Below are 15,690 nucleotides of genomic sequence, written 5' to 3'. Positions count from 1 at the left end.
AAATATGACATGGGCTAGAAAAATACATAGGCTATAAGACTCATATGTATGCACGTATAATCATTAAAAGATCGGAATCTCGATTCAAACACATGCGATTTTTCTCCTAAATGACGGTGATTCTGCTATGTCTATTAAACCTTTGAAATCACAATCACATCGGAATATTTAAACCTGCTTTTGCACAGCCGCTGATCCAGAGTGAGCAGATGTTCGGGTTTTGGTCCCCCTCGGTTCGTTCGCGATCGCGTTCGATCCATTCACCGTGGGGCCCCCTCAAACCAGTTGCACCACCCAAAGGATGGCCCTGATCCGGATATAGACTCTGATGTTGCAGCAGCCGCGATCAAAATGGGTAACTGGCCTTTGAAAGTAATGATACGCTGCAAATAATGATTGTATATGTTACATTATGTCAGTAGGTGGCGAACAGTGACTGTTAAATGTATTTGATGTCTGAATCATTCATTCAAGAGTTTCAAAATGAAACAAGTCTTCATTTATTTATTTCAAATGATTTTTTTACATAATTAGGCTAATTCATTTAAATTAATAAATATTTTTAAATAGACTCATTCATAACATTAATAAAACATTTTGTCAGAAACTCAAGTAAATTATATTTTGTTTGGTTGTCTGTTTTGTTTTCAGAATAGTGGGAGAATCATAGCTTAAAAATACATAGACTAATATATCTGGCATCTAACTAATACCATTAGTACTGTTTCTAATATTAAAATTAATTCTGCAAAAACCAAATGTGGGTCACTTTGAAAAAGTATGACACTTCTTTTCTTGTAAAGAGGAATGTCTGAAGAACAAATAATGTTGAAACTGTATCTATATAAATGTAACATAAAAAGGTTAATATCCAACTTATAAACTAACTAATCTCTAGCTTCTGCTAATTTTCGTATCTGCATTCACGAGAGAGTGGCACTGCAGCAGATGGCGTATTACGAGGGCTCCGGTGAGAATATGCTAGTCTTGTGATAACCAATTTTTGTTTACAGGAGCAAAGGAAGCAAAGTTTCCTTTGTTTAGCAAAGGAAAACCCAGTCTACTCATGGATTATATTAAAATCATCTGATATTTTTCTTTACAAATCCTTGTTTTGTATTTCTAATTCTAATTTGTTTTGCTTTCTCCTCTGAGCTTCCGTGTTCATCACCTCTCACCGGAGCTTATGCTAAGCCTACGTCCTACGTCATCCGCCCAGAACGGCGTTCTATTGTGAGCATGTTTACGACAGTTAGAAGAAGCTAGAGATTACGGTTTACAAAGTTTGAAACATGAATATTCTTTTACACAACTGGATCAGGACATTTTTTAATATAACTTTGATTGTATTCGTCTGAAAGAAGAAAGTCATATATACCTTGGATGGCTTGATGCTGAGTAAGTCATGGGGAAATTTTCAATTTTGGGTGAACTATTCCTTTAAAGCAGGGGTGGGCAAACTTGGCCCTTCCAGGTCACTTTCCTTCAGAGTTTAGCTCCAACTCTAATCAAACACACCTGAACCAGCTAATCATTGTCTTCAAGACTACTAGAAAGCTACAGGCAGGTGAGTTTTATCGAGGTTGGACCAAATCTCTGCAGGAAAGTGGCCTGGAAGGGCCAAGTTTGCCCATCACTGCTTTAAAGCAACTGATATGGTCACACAAGATATTTACAGCGACTTGATATTGAGTTATTCAGGGACTCATTATTCCATTTCTTTTTATGTTAAGAAATTTGCAGGAAATAAAAGAAGTTGAAAAAGAGATGACATTTCTTTTTTGCTGAGTTTATAAATCCTCAGAAACTCTTTTATTCAAAGAGAAAAAAATATATAGATAATTTAACCTCAAACACTGAAAAAAATTATACTACATTTTTTTTAAGGTAAGTGGTTGCAAACAATTTATTTTAGTTACATTTAATAAAAAATATGTTGAAAGTTAGTCAACTAAATTTGTTTATTTAAATGTAGCTAAAATAAATTGATTGCAACCACTAACCTTAAAAAATGTAGTAAATTCAATTAATCATTTTTTTCCGTGAACCTTTCAGATGGAATTGTTGATGTTCAGATAAAAAGTCTAGATTAATAACATTAATAAGAGCATACATGTACTGAGATGACATTTAGTGACATCTATCAAGTCAGAAATTAAGTTGTTGATGTTTGTCTGCCATTCTCGCTCTGTCTGCACAGCGTGCGTGAATGCGCTGATAAGTATCCTGTCTGCACGAACCCGGTGCGCAGAGGTATGCTAATACATACATTGACAGGCAGGTAGGAAAGCATATTAAAACGCTCAGACCGAGCGTTTTGATTGGACAAACATTTCTTGATCCTACGCTTTCCACAGAATATATAAATCTAGACAAATACATTTAGACCACTTAACTTAATGATTGCTATCGGGATGTGAAGAGACTTTCAACCAGCATAACAAAAAAAATTTCTGAAGACAATCACCTATTGCACCTTTAAACTACTAAACAATAAATGTTCAAACGACTTGCCATAGATGTCAGCAGCATTCTCGGTCTCCTTGCGTAAATACGCTGCGCGTCATGAGCGGTAAATACTGGCGAGTAAATACCAGCTCGCGAATGAAGAGCGTGTACAAGAAAACTCATCGCTAACGTGCTGCACGTGGACATACCACTTATTACCTCAAAATCGATGGATACCCGATTTAATTTCACATAAATGATCATCCCCCTCTCACCGGCTTCTGTTTGTGTGAGTGACTCTGTCGTGATTGCCCATTGTCATTACTATCTGAACATGAATACACTCTGTATCAACAGTCTGTGAGTACCGCGGCTGTCTCTTAGCAACCTAATCTTTCCTTCTGTTGCTAAGTAACCACGTGGTTGTTACCTGTTCGCTTCACGTCACTCATACAGTCGCTGTATGTATCCAGGTGCGACAGGACTTCAGCTCAGTACTGTTAAAAGAGAGCAGGGTTATGGCTAATTATTAACCCCATTTATTCAGTTAATGACTTCCATTATCTGATGTCATTTCTACGGTGACCGTGAGGCGACATGTTCAGTTCACTGGAATTTTTATTGGAATGCAGTTTAAATGTAACATATTTCATTTTATTTCGGCTAATTAATAGACTATATTTATAAATACTATAGTGTTTCGTTGAGGAATGAATCATGCACGTAGTTTCATTTGTAAATGAAAACACAACAAGCTCATTTATCATCACACAAGGGCATAAATAAAATCATAAAGTCAAAACTTTATTGGCATAATTGTCAGGCGTTTACAGAATTTGCTAAATATGTGGTAGCAATTAATAGCATAGACTAATTATACAGAACGTTAATTAGGTAAAGCGATACACGAATTGAAAGGGGAAATAAGCATATATAACAGTAAATATAAAAACGTTAATATAATAATAATAATAAAAAATAATTGTTAAATGTTAATAAAAAAAATGTCCCGGGTTACTATGGTCACACAGGTTTGTTTACGCATTAAACTCGTGGCCACGAGAAAATTAAGTGAACCGAACATGCCACCTCATGGTCACCGTACATTTCCCCTTTTAGATATATATATATATATATATATATATATATATATATATGTAACTTGTTAGTATGTTATTATAACGCTTTGGCTGAAGTTGCATGGACAGTGGTTCTACATGATGGGAACATTATCTTTATGAAATATTTCATATAGGATGAACTAAAGCAAACTGAGTAAACTCCACTGAAATTAGACATGTCCAAATAACTTCATTCAATCACATGCAACCACTGACCATGATTGACAGTTATGTTTTTTCGCTTTGGTTTGCTCCTTTATGAATTGGGTCCAAGACAATATTCAAAAGCACCGCTTGTTTTTACTTACAACAAGCCAATTCATATATATTATAGAAGTTTCCATTACATTTTCATTAATATTTATTTTGGGTTTTATTATTTTAGGTCTAGTCAGTTTTAAAATTCCAGGTTTTTCATGACCGTATGGAGCCATTTCTCTAATAAAAATGGCTAAAAAAAACAGCCAGAGACTTGATGTTCAACGTCCAAAGACGCCAGTATGACGCATGAGTACGTAGACAAACCATTACAAATTGTTCGAACGCATCTCAAGAATGAGCCTTGACTGCCCCCTAAATCTCTGTGCATGTGCTGTAAGAGCTGTTCAGTATTCAGTTTGGGCTCTGATGCAGACCTGGGTGATTACGACATGCCTGCGTCACCTCCAGCACAGAGCTGATCTCACTAAACATGACATTGTTTACTCACAGACGCATTCAGCTACTTTTAGTGAGATGGATGTTATATATATCAATACTATTGTAATTCCTATATAATTATATATCATATTGTAATTGTTATAAATAATATTATCTACATAATTTGAGTAAAAAGGTGATCTGAGAAATACAGGTGAATTACATAAGGACAAAGATAATGAGGGTGAATACACACAGCTGACTTTATTTTGAATTACCATCCATAAAATAAATCTGAAACAATCTGGTCATTTTGTTCAATTTCTTTATGTCTACATTTCAGTATTGAGATGCACTGTGATCACATTGGCAACATGGTAATCATTAAAACTCATATTTGCACATATAAGGGTTACTGTCTTAATATTTCACCTTCTTACACAAGTGTTCTACTGGCAGATATTTACTGGATGCTGCGTACATGCAGGTTCACAGGCACATTAGCAACTATGGCAACAAAAAAAGTTCACATTTAGTCACCAGCACCACCATGAAGACTAGTACAGTTTTAGGTAATAAAACAAACTCTACTCAACAGTCCAAAAGTGATCCATCCTTGTATCGCTGAGTCTATGTTGATGAATTTTTTTATTGCATCTCTATTTGTTAGTGTATTAGTTTGAACCAAAGCTGAGCAAGGTTGTATACTAATGTTGAACAGATATTTCTAACACTCCAAGGAGACCAAAAACTACCTCACAAAACCTACTCACTTTCACAAGCACAATATATCACATATGGATGGATTCAGTCTGGGAATGAATATCAGATGGCCCACTTATATAAGATCGATAGAAAACATGTTTCAGTCTTTTCTATCACATTAAGTTGATTCATAGCAGTTCAAACAATATAAGACATTGATGGAGTGTCGGCATGTTCATACAGTGGTTAAGATGAACAAGGTGTACAAAACATTAAAAGGAATGTGGCATTTTTCTGTTGGTCAAAGCATGCAAGGCTAATATCAGATAGCTGGCACATTGTACAATTGCATAAAGCAACACGGCAGCATATCAGAGAATGAAACAAAAGCAATAATGCCAAAATGCATGATGTCAATCAAAAACGGTAACTACCATTAAAACAGGATAACTTTTAAAAGTACATCCACATCACATTTCTGTATGCCAGACATCTGCTTCGTTACATTCCCTTGATGCTATTTATAGATTCAACTGTACGCTTTTTTCCTTCTTTGCATATGACCAATCCAGGGCATGTGAAGGTGAAGTACTGACAAAGCATTAAAAAATATATAATCACAATGGAGCGGTGTTCCAAAATTCCCTTCAACACTATCAACAACATCAAGACATTTGGCTAGAACAGAACATGATTTTTACATAGTGGGCACATGGAGTAAACTGGAACCTATAGATGGATTTAAAACAATGGCAGAAAACATGGAGAGCTGGATCCTGCGGACAAATACGTAGAGGGAGAAAAGGATGATAGAGATGTTTAATTCTTCAGAATGGCATCGTACATCTGGTACACATACTGAGACACCTCTGGAGCCCTGCATTTCAGAGAGAGCTGAAAGAGGGGGAAAAAATAGCAATGAGTAACTTAAAATTAAATGCGGAGTGCTCTAATAAAAATTTGCAACAAAGGTACAGTCATACAAATAAGAAATAGTTTCATTTTATGAAAAAGAAAAAAAAAAAGTCCTTATAATCAAACATTGACAATTATTAATTACAAATAAAATAAAAAATTAATAAGACAAAGATCAGAACAGACCGGAGCAGCTTTTTGGGTCATGACCCACCACTCTTGTGGGCTACATATATGCAATAATATGTGCTATGAGGTTTTTCTTGTACTGGAGTTATAGCTGTTTTTCACCTTTTCAAGAAGCCTTGAATGAAGAGAGACAAGTAAAGTGACGTGTGGCCAAGTATGGTGTCCCATACTCAGAATTTGCGCTCTGCATTTAACCCATCCAAGCGCACACACACACCCAGAGCAGTGGGCAGCCAATGCTGCGGCGCCCGGGGAGCAGTTGGGGGTTTGGTGCCTTGCTCAAGGGTCTCACCTCAGTCGTGGTATTGAAGGTGGAGGGAGCGCTGGTTATTCACTCCCCCCACCAACAATTCCTGCCGGACCGGAGACTAGAACCCGCGACCTTCGGGTTACAAGTCCGACTCTCTATCCATTAGGCCACGGCTGCCCCAAAATGCATGATGCGTGGTTACCATTAAAACAGGATAACTTTTAAAAGTACATCCACATCATATCATCATATACAGGTGCATCTCAATAAATTAGAATGTCGTGGAAAAGCTAGCAGGATTTGGCACCTGCCCACACTGCCAAATGCACCAAAAGTTGGTTAAATGACCATGGTGTTGGTGTGCTTGACTGGCCAGCAAACTCACCAGACCTGAACCCCATGGTATTGTCAAGAGGAAAATGAGAAACAAGAGACCAAAAAATGCAGATGAGCTGAAGGCCACTGTCAAAGAAACCTGGGCTTCCATACCACCTTCACCAGTATATATATATATTAAAGGGGTCATGAACTGAGAAATCAATTTAATTTTTACAGTCTGCTCCGTTCAAGAGACACGATAGCATGGAGCGGATCATATGCGCGAGTCGGCGCACACCACAATACGTATCGGACCCATTTGAATTCTACAGAATGCTATATTTTATAGCAATATGGATGAGATTGTGGCTGTCATACCCTTTCAAAGACTGCTCATAATACAGCTTAACAGCTCTAGCCCAAGCTGTGATATAAACGACCGCTATTGGCTATTTAAAAACAGGGACGGGGCAGCTTGATATGTCCCGTCATGTCTTCCTGTTTCAGTTCAAATGATGTAAACACATACAATAACGCTGCCTGTTTCAAAGCACTTCAGTGGACCTTTTAAAAATGACACTGTGAACACTGCAATTGCAACTAAATTCACCTAGAGAAGCAAATTTAAGGGCACAAAAAATAAACCAGAAAATTCATATTTCTACCTTTTTTCTTTCTTTTTTTTTGTCAATGAACGCTTCCCTTTAAATGTCACTATATTCAGACTGACAGAAGATAAATAAGTGACTTTAATCCAATTGATTGCACTGAGTAATTCTCAGACCACCAAGAACATAATCCCATGTACAGCAGGGCTTGTATTGGTTACCTCTACTTGAGGAATGTGTTTCCAGAGGCCTCGGCTCTTGGCAGACAACAGCACTCCATCACCGGCTGTTAGGTTAAACCGCGCTGGCTCGATGGAGTCCAGTTATCATCTGTTCAGATCGGAGCCAGCTGCTGCCAGAATACTGAGAGCCGAAGTCTCATTAAAAATCAATTGTCTGGGATCAGGTAGGGTTTCTGATCGCACTGAGCCGACCTGGCCTCAGGGGGCCACAGGCAATCAAGCTCAGCAGAGGTGGCTGAACAGATGCCTTCTGAATAATCAAGAAGGGTCTATTGCTAATCAACAGATTAATCTATTTAGCAGACTCTTAATTTGGCCACCAACTTCCCACCAGAAATGTATAGAGTCCATTGGCTGCTGAAACTGAAAGCAGATTCCTAGCTGGTCAGTCAGCGGAGACTGGTTTTTGTATGTTTTTGTCCTAAGGACTACAATGCTTATTTCTCACTGGAAATGGAATCATCAGTTGAAAAAAATTACATTCATGAATTATTTCAACTCTTCCATCAGATGCCATTCTTATTATTTCCACCAACGGCCAACCATACACACAGGATTGTGGGAAATCAGAGGCAATGAGCAATACATCTATGTTGCCGTCACAAAAACAATACTATAGAAACATTAAATCTGGATGTGTCCTGACGCCTGTGTTCCTGCACTAATTATAAAGCACAACACTGCTACTGAGTCTATAGCATGAAACAGAGCTGACTGTGAGTTGGTTCTTTATAGTGAATCAACGTAACCGCTGTTTATCCGATTCCCAAACAAAATACTTTTGTGAGCTTTTGTGTATGTATATATATATATATGTATATAATAAACAAAATATTTATCCCTTCAAAGTACTAGAAGAATTAATGAAATCAAATCCAGAACCTTTCAATTCTTTACGATTTCCATCCCTTCACTACCTGCACAGGCAGCATTTTTCAGGTTTCAGACGCTGACCATCTGCTGTGTCCACACTCTCTCTTACACAAACACACATTTACACATCAATGCATGCTTAGCAGCGAGTTATGAAGATCTGAAGAGGGATTTTCTGTCTAGCTTGTCATTAAGTCAGTTTTATCCAAGAGCTTTGTGTTGGATGAACAAGCATTAAAAACAGTTGAATATGATGCTGTAATTTGTCTCACCCTCACTCATATGATTATAACAAACCACTGTCAAATGTGCAGCTGGAGCTTATCAATCTCCAGTGTCATGCTGTTGCTGGTGCTCAACCTGTGTTCTGTGCCTCACTGAGCAAAAGAGATTTCAATTCACCAGGCAGAGCGTCGAGCAGAGCGCTGCTGTTTGGCTCCACATGAATTATAAAACATGTAAGTACAGACCTCGAACGGATGATGAGCACTCATTTCCATACTCAGCATCTCAATTTCAAAAATGCAACCAGATTTGATACCAGATGAGAAGCACCGTTCATACCGAGAGTCGCTGCTGCTCATAGGCTGATATGAATTATATAATAATACATGTTTATATGTACCCACACTTAAAGGGACCTTAAAGAGATTCACTTAAAAATAAAAATTGTTTCAACATAATGTAAAACCTGAGTTATTTCTTTTTTGTGTGAAACACAAAAGGATATATTTAGCAGAATGTCCAAGCTGCTTTTTTCCCCACACAATGAAAGTGGATGGGGAGCAGGGACAGCAGTCATTGTCATTCATATTCATAAGAAAAGTGCAGCTTGGACATTCTATTAAATATCTTTTTTTCTGTTTAATGCAAGAAAGTCTGAAACTACAACAAGGTAAATATATATTTTTTTTTTTAATTGAAAAAAACTAAAATGTTCATATATATGAGATGTTATCACATGAGAAATGTATATAAAAACTAAAGTTTTATATATATTTTATGATAATACCTGAAAACCTACATTATTATTACTATTATTAATCTTTGTTAGTTCATGTTAGATAATGCATTAATGTTGACATATAAAACCCTACTGTTAGGTGTTAGCTTATTATTAATATCATTATCATCTTTAAGCAGTTGTAGCACTCAGCAACTCAATCTTTTATAGCATCACAGAAAAATACAATTACATTATACCCACACTCTAAAAAATGTTGGGTTATTTTTTTAACCCAAATGCTGGGTTCAGCCTGTTGGGTCATTTTATTGGGTTATTTTTTATATTTTTTACCCAGGTGCTGGGTAGTTTTCTGTAACTAAGTTGCTGGGTAATTATTAATGCTGGGTTATTTTTTTTCTACCTAACCGCTGAGTTGAGTCTGTCCCTGACGAAACAACCCAGCTGCTGCGTTACAGTCAGATCGTGGCCTTTTTGTGTCCGCTACAGGAGAGAGCAGCTCTCAGCGCCGCCGATTTGGTGCACTTCTTGAGCGAAATAAAGGTTTGTATACATTTTGTTTAATTTATAAAGTCTTTACTGTGCTGTAAATTATATTATTTTACGCAACGCAACACAAGGATGAGTCAGTCAGCTGCGTCAGCAGCGGTCACTTCTCATGATGGAAACACCTTTTGCCTTGCATAACATAAATGGATTTTATTCGTTATAATACTGAGTTTAATTTAATTTGATGTTATGTTCTCTAATCTCAGTACTTTTTATTTATGGGCAGGTTATGGAGTCTTCACTTTCAGCTATGAGTGAAACACGAGGCCGCGGTCTAAAGTTCGCAGTTCTCCCGTGAACAGCAGCCCTTCACCGGCTCAGATTTCGGCGACACACCGGCACGAGAATTAGCACTATTTCGGTATGTAATAGTGTGTAAGTGAAATTGATTAGAGTGATTACATTGATTAAAAGTGATTACAGAGAATGGTTGAATACACTTAAATTAAAATGCTACTTGTAAATGTTACATTTATTATTTCTAAAATGCTTGTTAAATGAGTTTAAATGTATGCAATATTGTAAACTATACTGTATTCACCCAAATAAATTTAATTTGTCTTGTATTTTGTCCATGTGTTCTTGCTTAATAATAAATGTTCATTTTTTGATTATTGCTGTTGCCTCTAGTAATTCTGAGAGTGATTTTTTAATTTCCAGCCCAGTTTAAGGCAGCAATATAATAATTTTTAAACAATAGCTGACTTGAATAAAACAACCCAGCATGTTGGGTAAAAACATTAACCCAACCAGCTGGGTCAAAATAACCCAGCATGTGTTCTGTCCAATATTTACCCAGCCCTGGGTCGCCAAATAACCCAAGTTGGGTTGTTTTTAACCCAGCATTTTTTTTTTAGAGTGTGGGAAACCACAGAATAATACAAAAGACAATAAATAATTTCTAATGCATTGTTCTTATTGGCTGCACACAACTATTGTTGTCTGAATCACAGATGAATGACTCTTTAGCTGGTTCTTAAAAAGATTCACTCAAAGGTCTTTGAATCAGTTGAACAAATTACTCGCTGAATTGTCAAAGCGGTTAGTAAATAAACAGCTGATTCACTTATAGACTGTATGTTTTCTCAAAGGCTGCCACACTCTAAAATAAAAAAAGTAGACTAAATGTAGTTCATTAAACTTGTTGTCTCAATACAAAAGCACAGAGGAGAGTGCTGCCACTTATTGAGATTCTGCTTATGTAATGGTATGTATGCATGTCATGCATGTCGCCGTTTGTGAAGATAATTCAGGAACGTTAAATAGCACTGACACAAATGAATAATTATTTGATACGACAGAATCAAAGGGCACTGGGGCTCCATGAGCTAAAAATGGGGATCAATACTCCACCTGTCGTGCGACAAGCCTTTTCTGAATGCTTCACACTGCTCTTGACCTTACTGTTCATTTAATGCATTAGGCAAGCAAGTCAAGCACAAAGCATGACTTTCACGGTCATAAATTTATCATGTTTTAAAAGCCTGATCTTCAGAGCACTGAATTATATAATAATGTGCTGAAACCTTGGAGTGGATTGGTGTACAAAAAGACAAATAAGCCAGGTTTTATGCTAATATAGTATTCTGTCAAACTTAGGGATGAAGGATGTCCTTGAATATGTTCTGGACTATGCCAAAAGCATTTTGTCTGTCAAGGGACAAGATTTATTTTGCTCTTTTGCGTCAAATTGGCATGCGCTCCTCGAGGCGGACTTTGTTTGAATACACAATTGGTCAATCTTTGTGCTGTGAGCGATTACCGTGTAATTGGGATTGCCAGGTTGTATGCGGAGTTCGGCGAGGATCCAGATCCCATTGGTAAGTTTGAGCGACTGATACAGCATGTCCTGGCCTTCTACGTTCCTCTTGGCGATGGTGTAGATGTTGTTGTTCTGCAGTTTGCCTGACACCGTATCTGCCAATACCACAGAGGCATGATTACCCAACAAGATATTCACAGAAGTCTCTCACTAGAGTACAGTTATCAGAAGAAAAGCTACAACTTATCCATTAAAAAAAAAAAACATCAACAACATGAAATGGTCTAATGAGCACTTGTTATGAGTACTTCCTATGAAACAGGAAGGGACTATACTACATGGTTATAACCTGTTTGTACTATGGATGAATGCACTGAATACACTCAGAATGGATATATTTCTGCCAGTTTCTTCACAATCAGCTTATGGTTGGCAAAGAGCATTAGCACAGTATGCAAAGTATGAGCATTATTAGCACAAGTGAAGGCACATAATGAACCAAAATTCACTACTCTCTACTTCCTTGTTGGAGACAGGTGGTATTTGAGCAGCAACATACAGAATAGTCTCGTCCTCAAAAAAGGCCATTCATCTTTCTCTTGTCATTTGGGTGGAAAAAAAAGGTTTTGCCTATAATCATAAAATTATTCTAATGAATTTTGAATATTTTAAAATAAAAATACATTTTACCAATTTAAAGTAAAAATGGAGTCACTACACACACACACACATTGGCATTATCTAAAATAAAGTTTACTTGTGATTATTAATAGTGGTCGACCGATATATCGCCAAGGCCGATATATCGGCCGATATCTGCCATTTTTCAAATATACGTTTTTCAGTTTGGCCGATGTGTTCGAGGCGGGACTTTTATTTTGACGGCGCCGAGAACGGCTGCGGCAGCGCCTGAACACACAGTGCTCACATTCTCCCTCTTGTTCGCTTTTGTCATTCAGTTCTGTCTATTACGGATAGAAGTCTATCTAATAATCAGATAGAACTGTTAAACAAAGGAATTAAAATGTATACAAAAAAGTATTATAACGATTGCTTTAATATTATTAAAGGCAAACATTATAATACTTTCTCGTTTGCCGTCAGCATTCCGCAAATACACATTTATATAATTTAAACAAATCTTTGAATGACTAATGAACATTTAATTTCACAAACCTTGCAGACTTAGTCGAATCTAGTTGAGATCTTGTGAAGTGTGCATGTGACCTGCATGATCGCGTGTTCTGTGACAGTCGGTCCTATGGTCCGTGCAAATTGAATATGGACAGGAGGAGAGATCAGCTTCACTGGAGACGCGCGATCGACAAAATTTAAACTCGTGACTGATTTCAAATTATGCTGCGCTTTATGCATTTGCCCACTGTCATATTCATGTCATTTTCACTGTGTGCTGTATGTAAAATGAGTGTTACCTTGGCTTTATTTAAAAAAATATGATTCCCAGTGCACACAAACTTCCCAGAATACTGAGTGCCCTGTTGGTTACAGCGTTTACTTCCTTTTTAATTATATTTTTATTAAATATTTATTTGTGAAAAATACTTTGTCTTCTAGAGTATAAGTATGTTTATTTTACACGTTTATTTTTTAATCCATTTTCAAATTATTTCAAATTTCTTAAATATGAATTAAAATAAATAAAATTATATCGGCATTATATCGGCCATCGGCCACCCTGCTGTCCAAGATATCGGCATCGGTATCGATATCGGTCGACCACTAATTATTAATTACATTTGTAATGATTTGGAACTACTTCCAAATTAATTTATACAGCCCTGCAGTGTTATACCTCAAATGTTTTTCAGGAATTTTCAGCATAAATGTACACCTTGAAAAATTTGGGTGACATTCTCATTCCATGTACAAAAATTTGTCTTGACAAGTCATAAGTTATTAGTGATTAATAATAAAATAAATTTAAAAAAAGTATTAATACAGTTTATTGGTCCATTTCCTTGAAAGAGAAAGTCTGCACATCTTAACTTCTAATTTTGTTTTCTTTTTTGGGGGGCACACCAAAAAACAAACGAAGTAAACATAAAATATATAATAATAATAAACAAAAACAATAACAATAACAATAACATGTTTACAAAAACCTCTTTTTACCATTAGAAGGTAATCTACTGCATGTAACCGACTCTCCTAAAACTACTTTACACATAATACTATGAAACTCCTGAGTAGGGGTCGACCGATTATCGGCCTGGACGATTATCGACACCGATATTAAGTATTTTTATGATTCTCGGTATCGGTCATTTTCAAAACCGATTTGCCGATAAAATAATTTAATTTTGAAACACGCTATCTGGCTCTGATGCAGCCTGTCGGAACCGGGTGTGCCTCACACATCCTGAAAAGTTAAGCTGCGGGCTCTTTGTATCGCCCCCTGGTACTTGGCTGCAGTACATGTCATTAACCCCGCCCTCTCCATGTAAACGAATGGGACTTGAGTCAAAATAAAAAAATAAATTACGCTTCCAATACAGTTTTCCGAAAGATGGTTTTGGTCATTTAAGGTAGTTGTTATCACGCTGATATATGTTAAATTGTTCGTTTTTGTGATAGGTTTGATTTTAGCTAGAAATTTGATGCTATAAAAACGGGGCGTGTCGTTATGGTTGATTGGGTCTGCGTGAGTTTGATACGCGGCTCCACCTCATGACACTACTGCGCAGACTCGGGCTCCAAATGACGTCATTTACTCAAGATGGCAGCGGCCATACTAAGATGCTTTGGCTTCACTTTTCTATAGTGGAAGGAATAGGAGACGCGTCGTCCATCTTTTTTTACAGTCTATGGGTGGAACTCACCACTCTGTGGCCTAGGGCAATCTCCGCCCACCGCCCATCTGATTTGTTGAGAGTCACGAGTCCGACCAATCAGCGTGGAAGACTAAAGGCACTGAAAGTTTTGCACTCTCACACCGAAAGCACATGCTAACTGGAGCTGCTTCAGTGATCACGCATCAGTTGTCTCTCTAAGGCAGCAGCAGACGTTGCTGAAGTTGCAATAAATCACAATCCACTACACTGAAGTTGCAAAACACTCAATATTATCTATTTATGGTTTCCGTGATGGGGAAAATGCGGACGGAATCGCGGAATCCAGTCATATAAATGGAATTTACTGTATAATGCGGAATGTCACGGAATTTGTCAAAGTTTGGATGAATTAATCAAAAGTAGGTCAGTACACTTAAATCAACTAGTGCTATGGACTAGTATCTGTAAATATTAAGCCGCAAAAAGACTACTTAAATATGAATCCTGCATGTTCTGTATGTCTCTGTATATGTGAATGGCACAGACGTGCGGTTTTGTTTACTACACACATACTGAAGTGCGTGACGCTCGCTGTGTTTTCAGCATCTGCCGTCTCACTAAATGAGGACATAAATACATGAACAACATCCCCAGAACTGCTCTGAGAGTTACTTCATGAGCATTTGACCATTTCATTTGAGTAAAACTATCGTCATATCATATACATAGGCTACAGAAACTTAAAAGGTCCTCATGGCAACCCGTCAAAATAAAAGATTGGTTTAGCTACTACTACTACTACTACTACAATTATTACAACTTCTGTCAGGACCACTATCGTCAACTTTGTTTGCCAAAAATAGAGTTTAACTCTCATTTGATTAAAAGATGAATGAAATGAAATTCAAATGAAATTAAGGTTTTATGCCTTCATTTGCACTGCACTGTAAATAAAACTAATGGAATTACTCTGTCACATAGGCCAAGATTAAGATACTCTCACGTAGGCTAAGATTAGGATGACAAATCTAATTTCAAATTACATTTCAATAGGCTTTTGAACCAAGTTTGCCTAAAATAGGCTATTAGTGTTATAGTTTCATTAAAATAGTTGCGGTCTTCTTAACAACTTCTACAATGGAGCTAGGAAGACAATTAAATTATTTACACTTATTATATACATTGTGCTTTTTTTAATTTATTCAATGGATGTGAATTGATGATTGAATTAAACAGCCCCTTTTTGTAGGTTATGTTTTAGTCATAAAAAAAGAACCAATGAAGAATTAGAGAGGGTATTGCTATTACACATACA

At 36.9% G+C, this 15,690-nt stretch overlaps 1 protein-coding gene across 2 annotated transcripts in view; it reads right to left on the bottom strand.

Annotated features, from left to right (window-relative positions):
* Positions 1-4,431: 4,431 nt before the first annotated feature.
* The window catches only part of LOC107712150 (adaptor related protein complex 2 subunit beta 1), a 48,545-nt gene continuing 37,286 nt past the window's right edge, over positions 4,432-15,690 (bottom strand). For both annotated transcript variants that reach the window (XM_016517294.1, XM_016517295.1), the window contains 2 exons: positions 11,584-11,738; positions 4,432-5,807 (listed from right to left, as the gene is read on the bottom strand). In XM_016517294.1, coding sequence (XP_016372780.1) covers positions 5,733-5,807; positions 11,584-11,738 — 230 coding nt within the window. In that variant the 3' untranslated portion in view covers positions 4,432-5,732. The remainder of the gene's footprint in view (positions 5,808-11,583; positions 11,739-15,690) is intronic.

This window comes from Sinocyclocheilus rhinocerous, unplaced genomic scaffold, assembly GCF_001515625.1.
Source record: "Sinocyclocheilus rhinocerous isolate Xijiao unplaced genomic scaffold, SAMN03320098_v1.1 scaffold1319, whole genome shotgun sequence".
In the NCBI taxonomy this organism is placed as follows: domain Eukaryota; kingdom Metazoa; phylum Chordata; class Actinopteri; order Cypriniformes; family Cyprinidae; genus Sinocyclocheilus; species Sinocyclocheilus rhinocerous.
The sequence above is the reverse complement of the archived record's forward strand: the minus strand, read 5'-3'. Positions and strand labels throughout refer to the sequence as shown.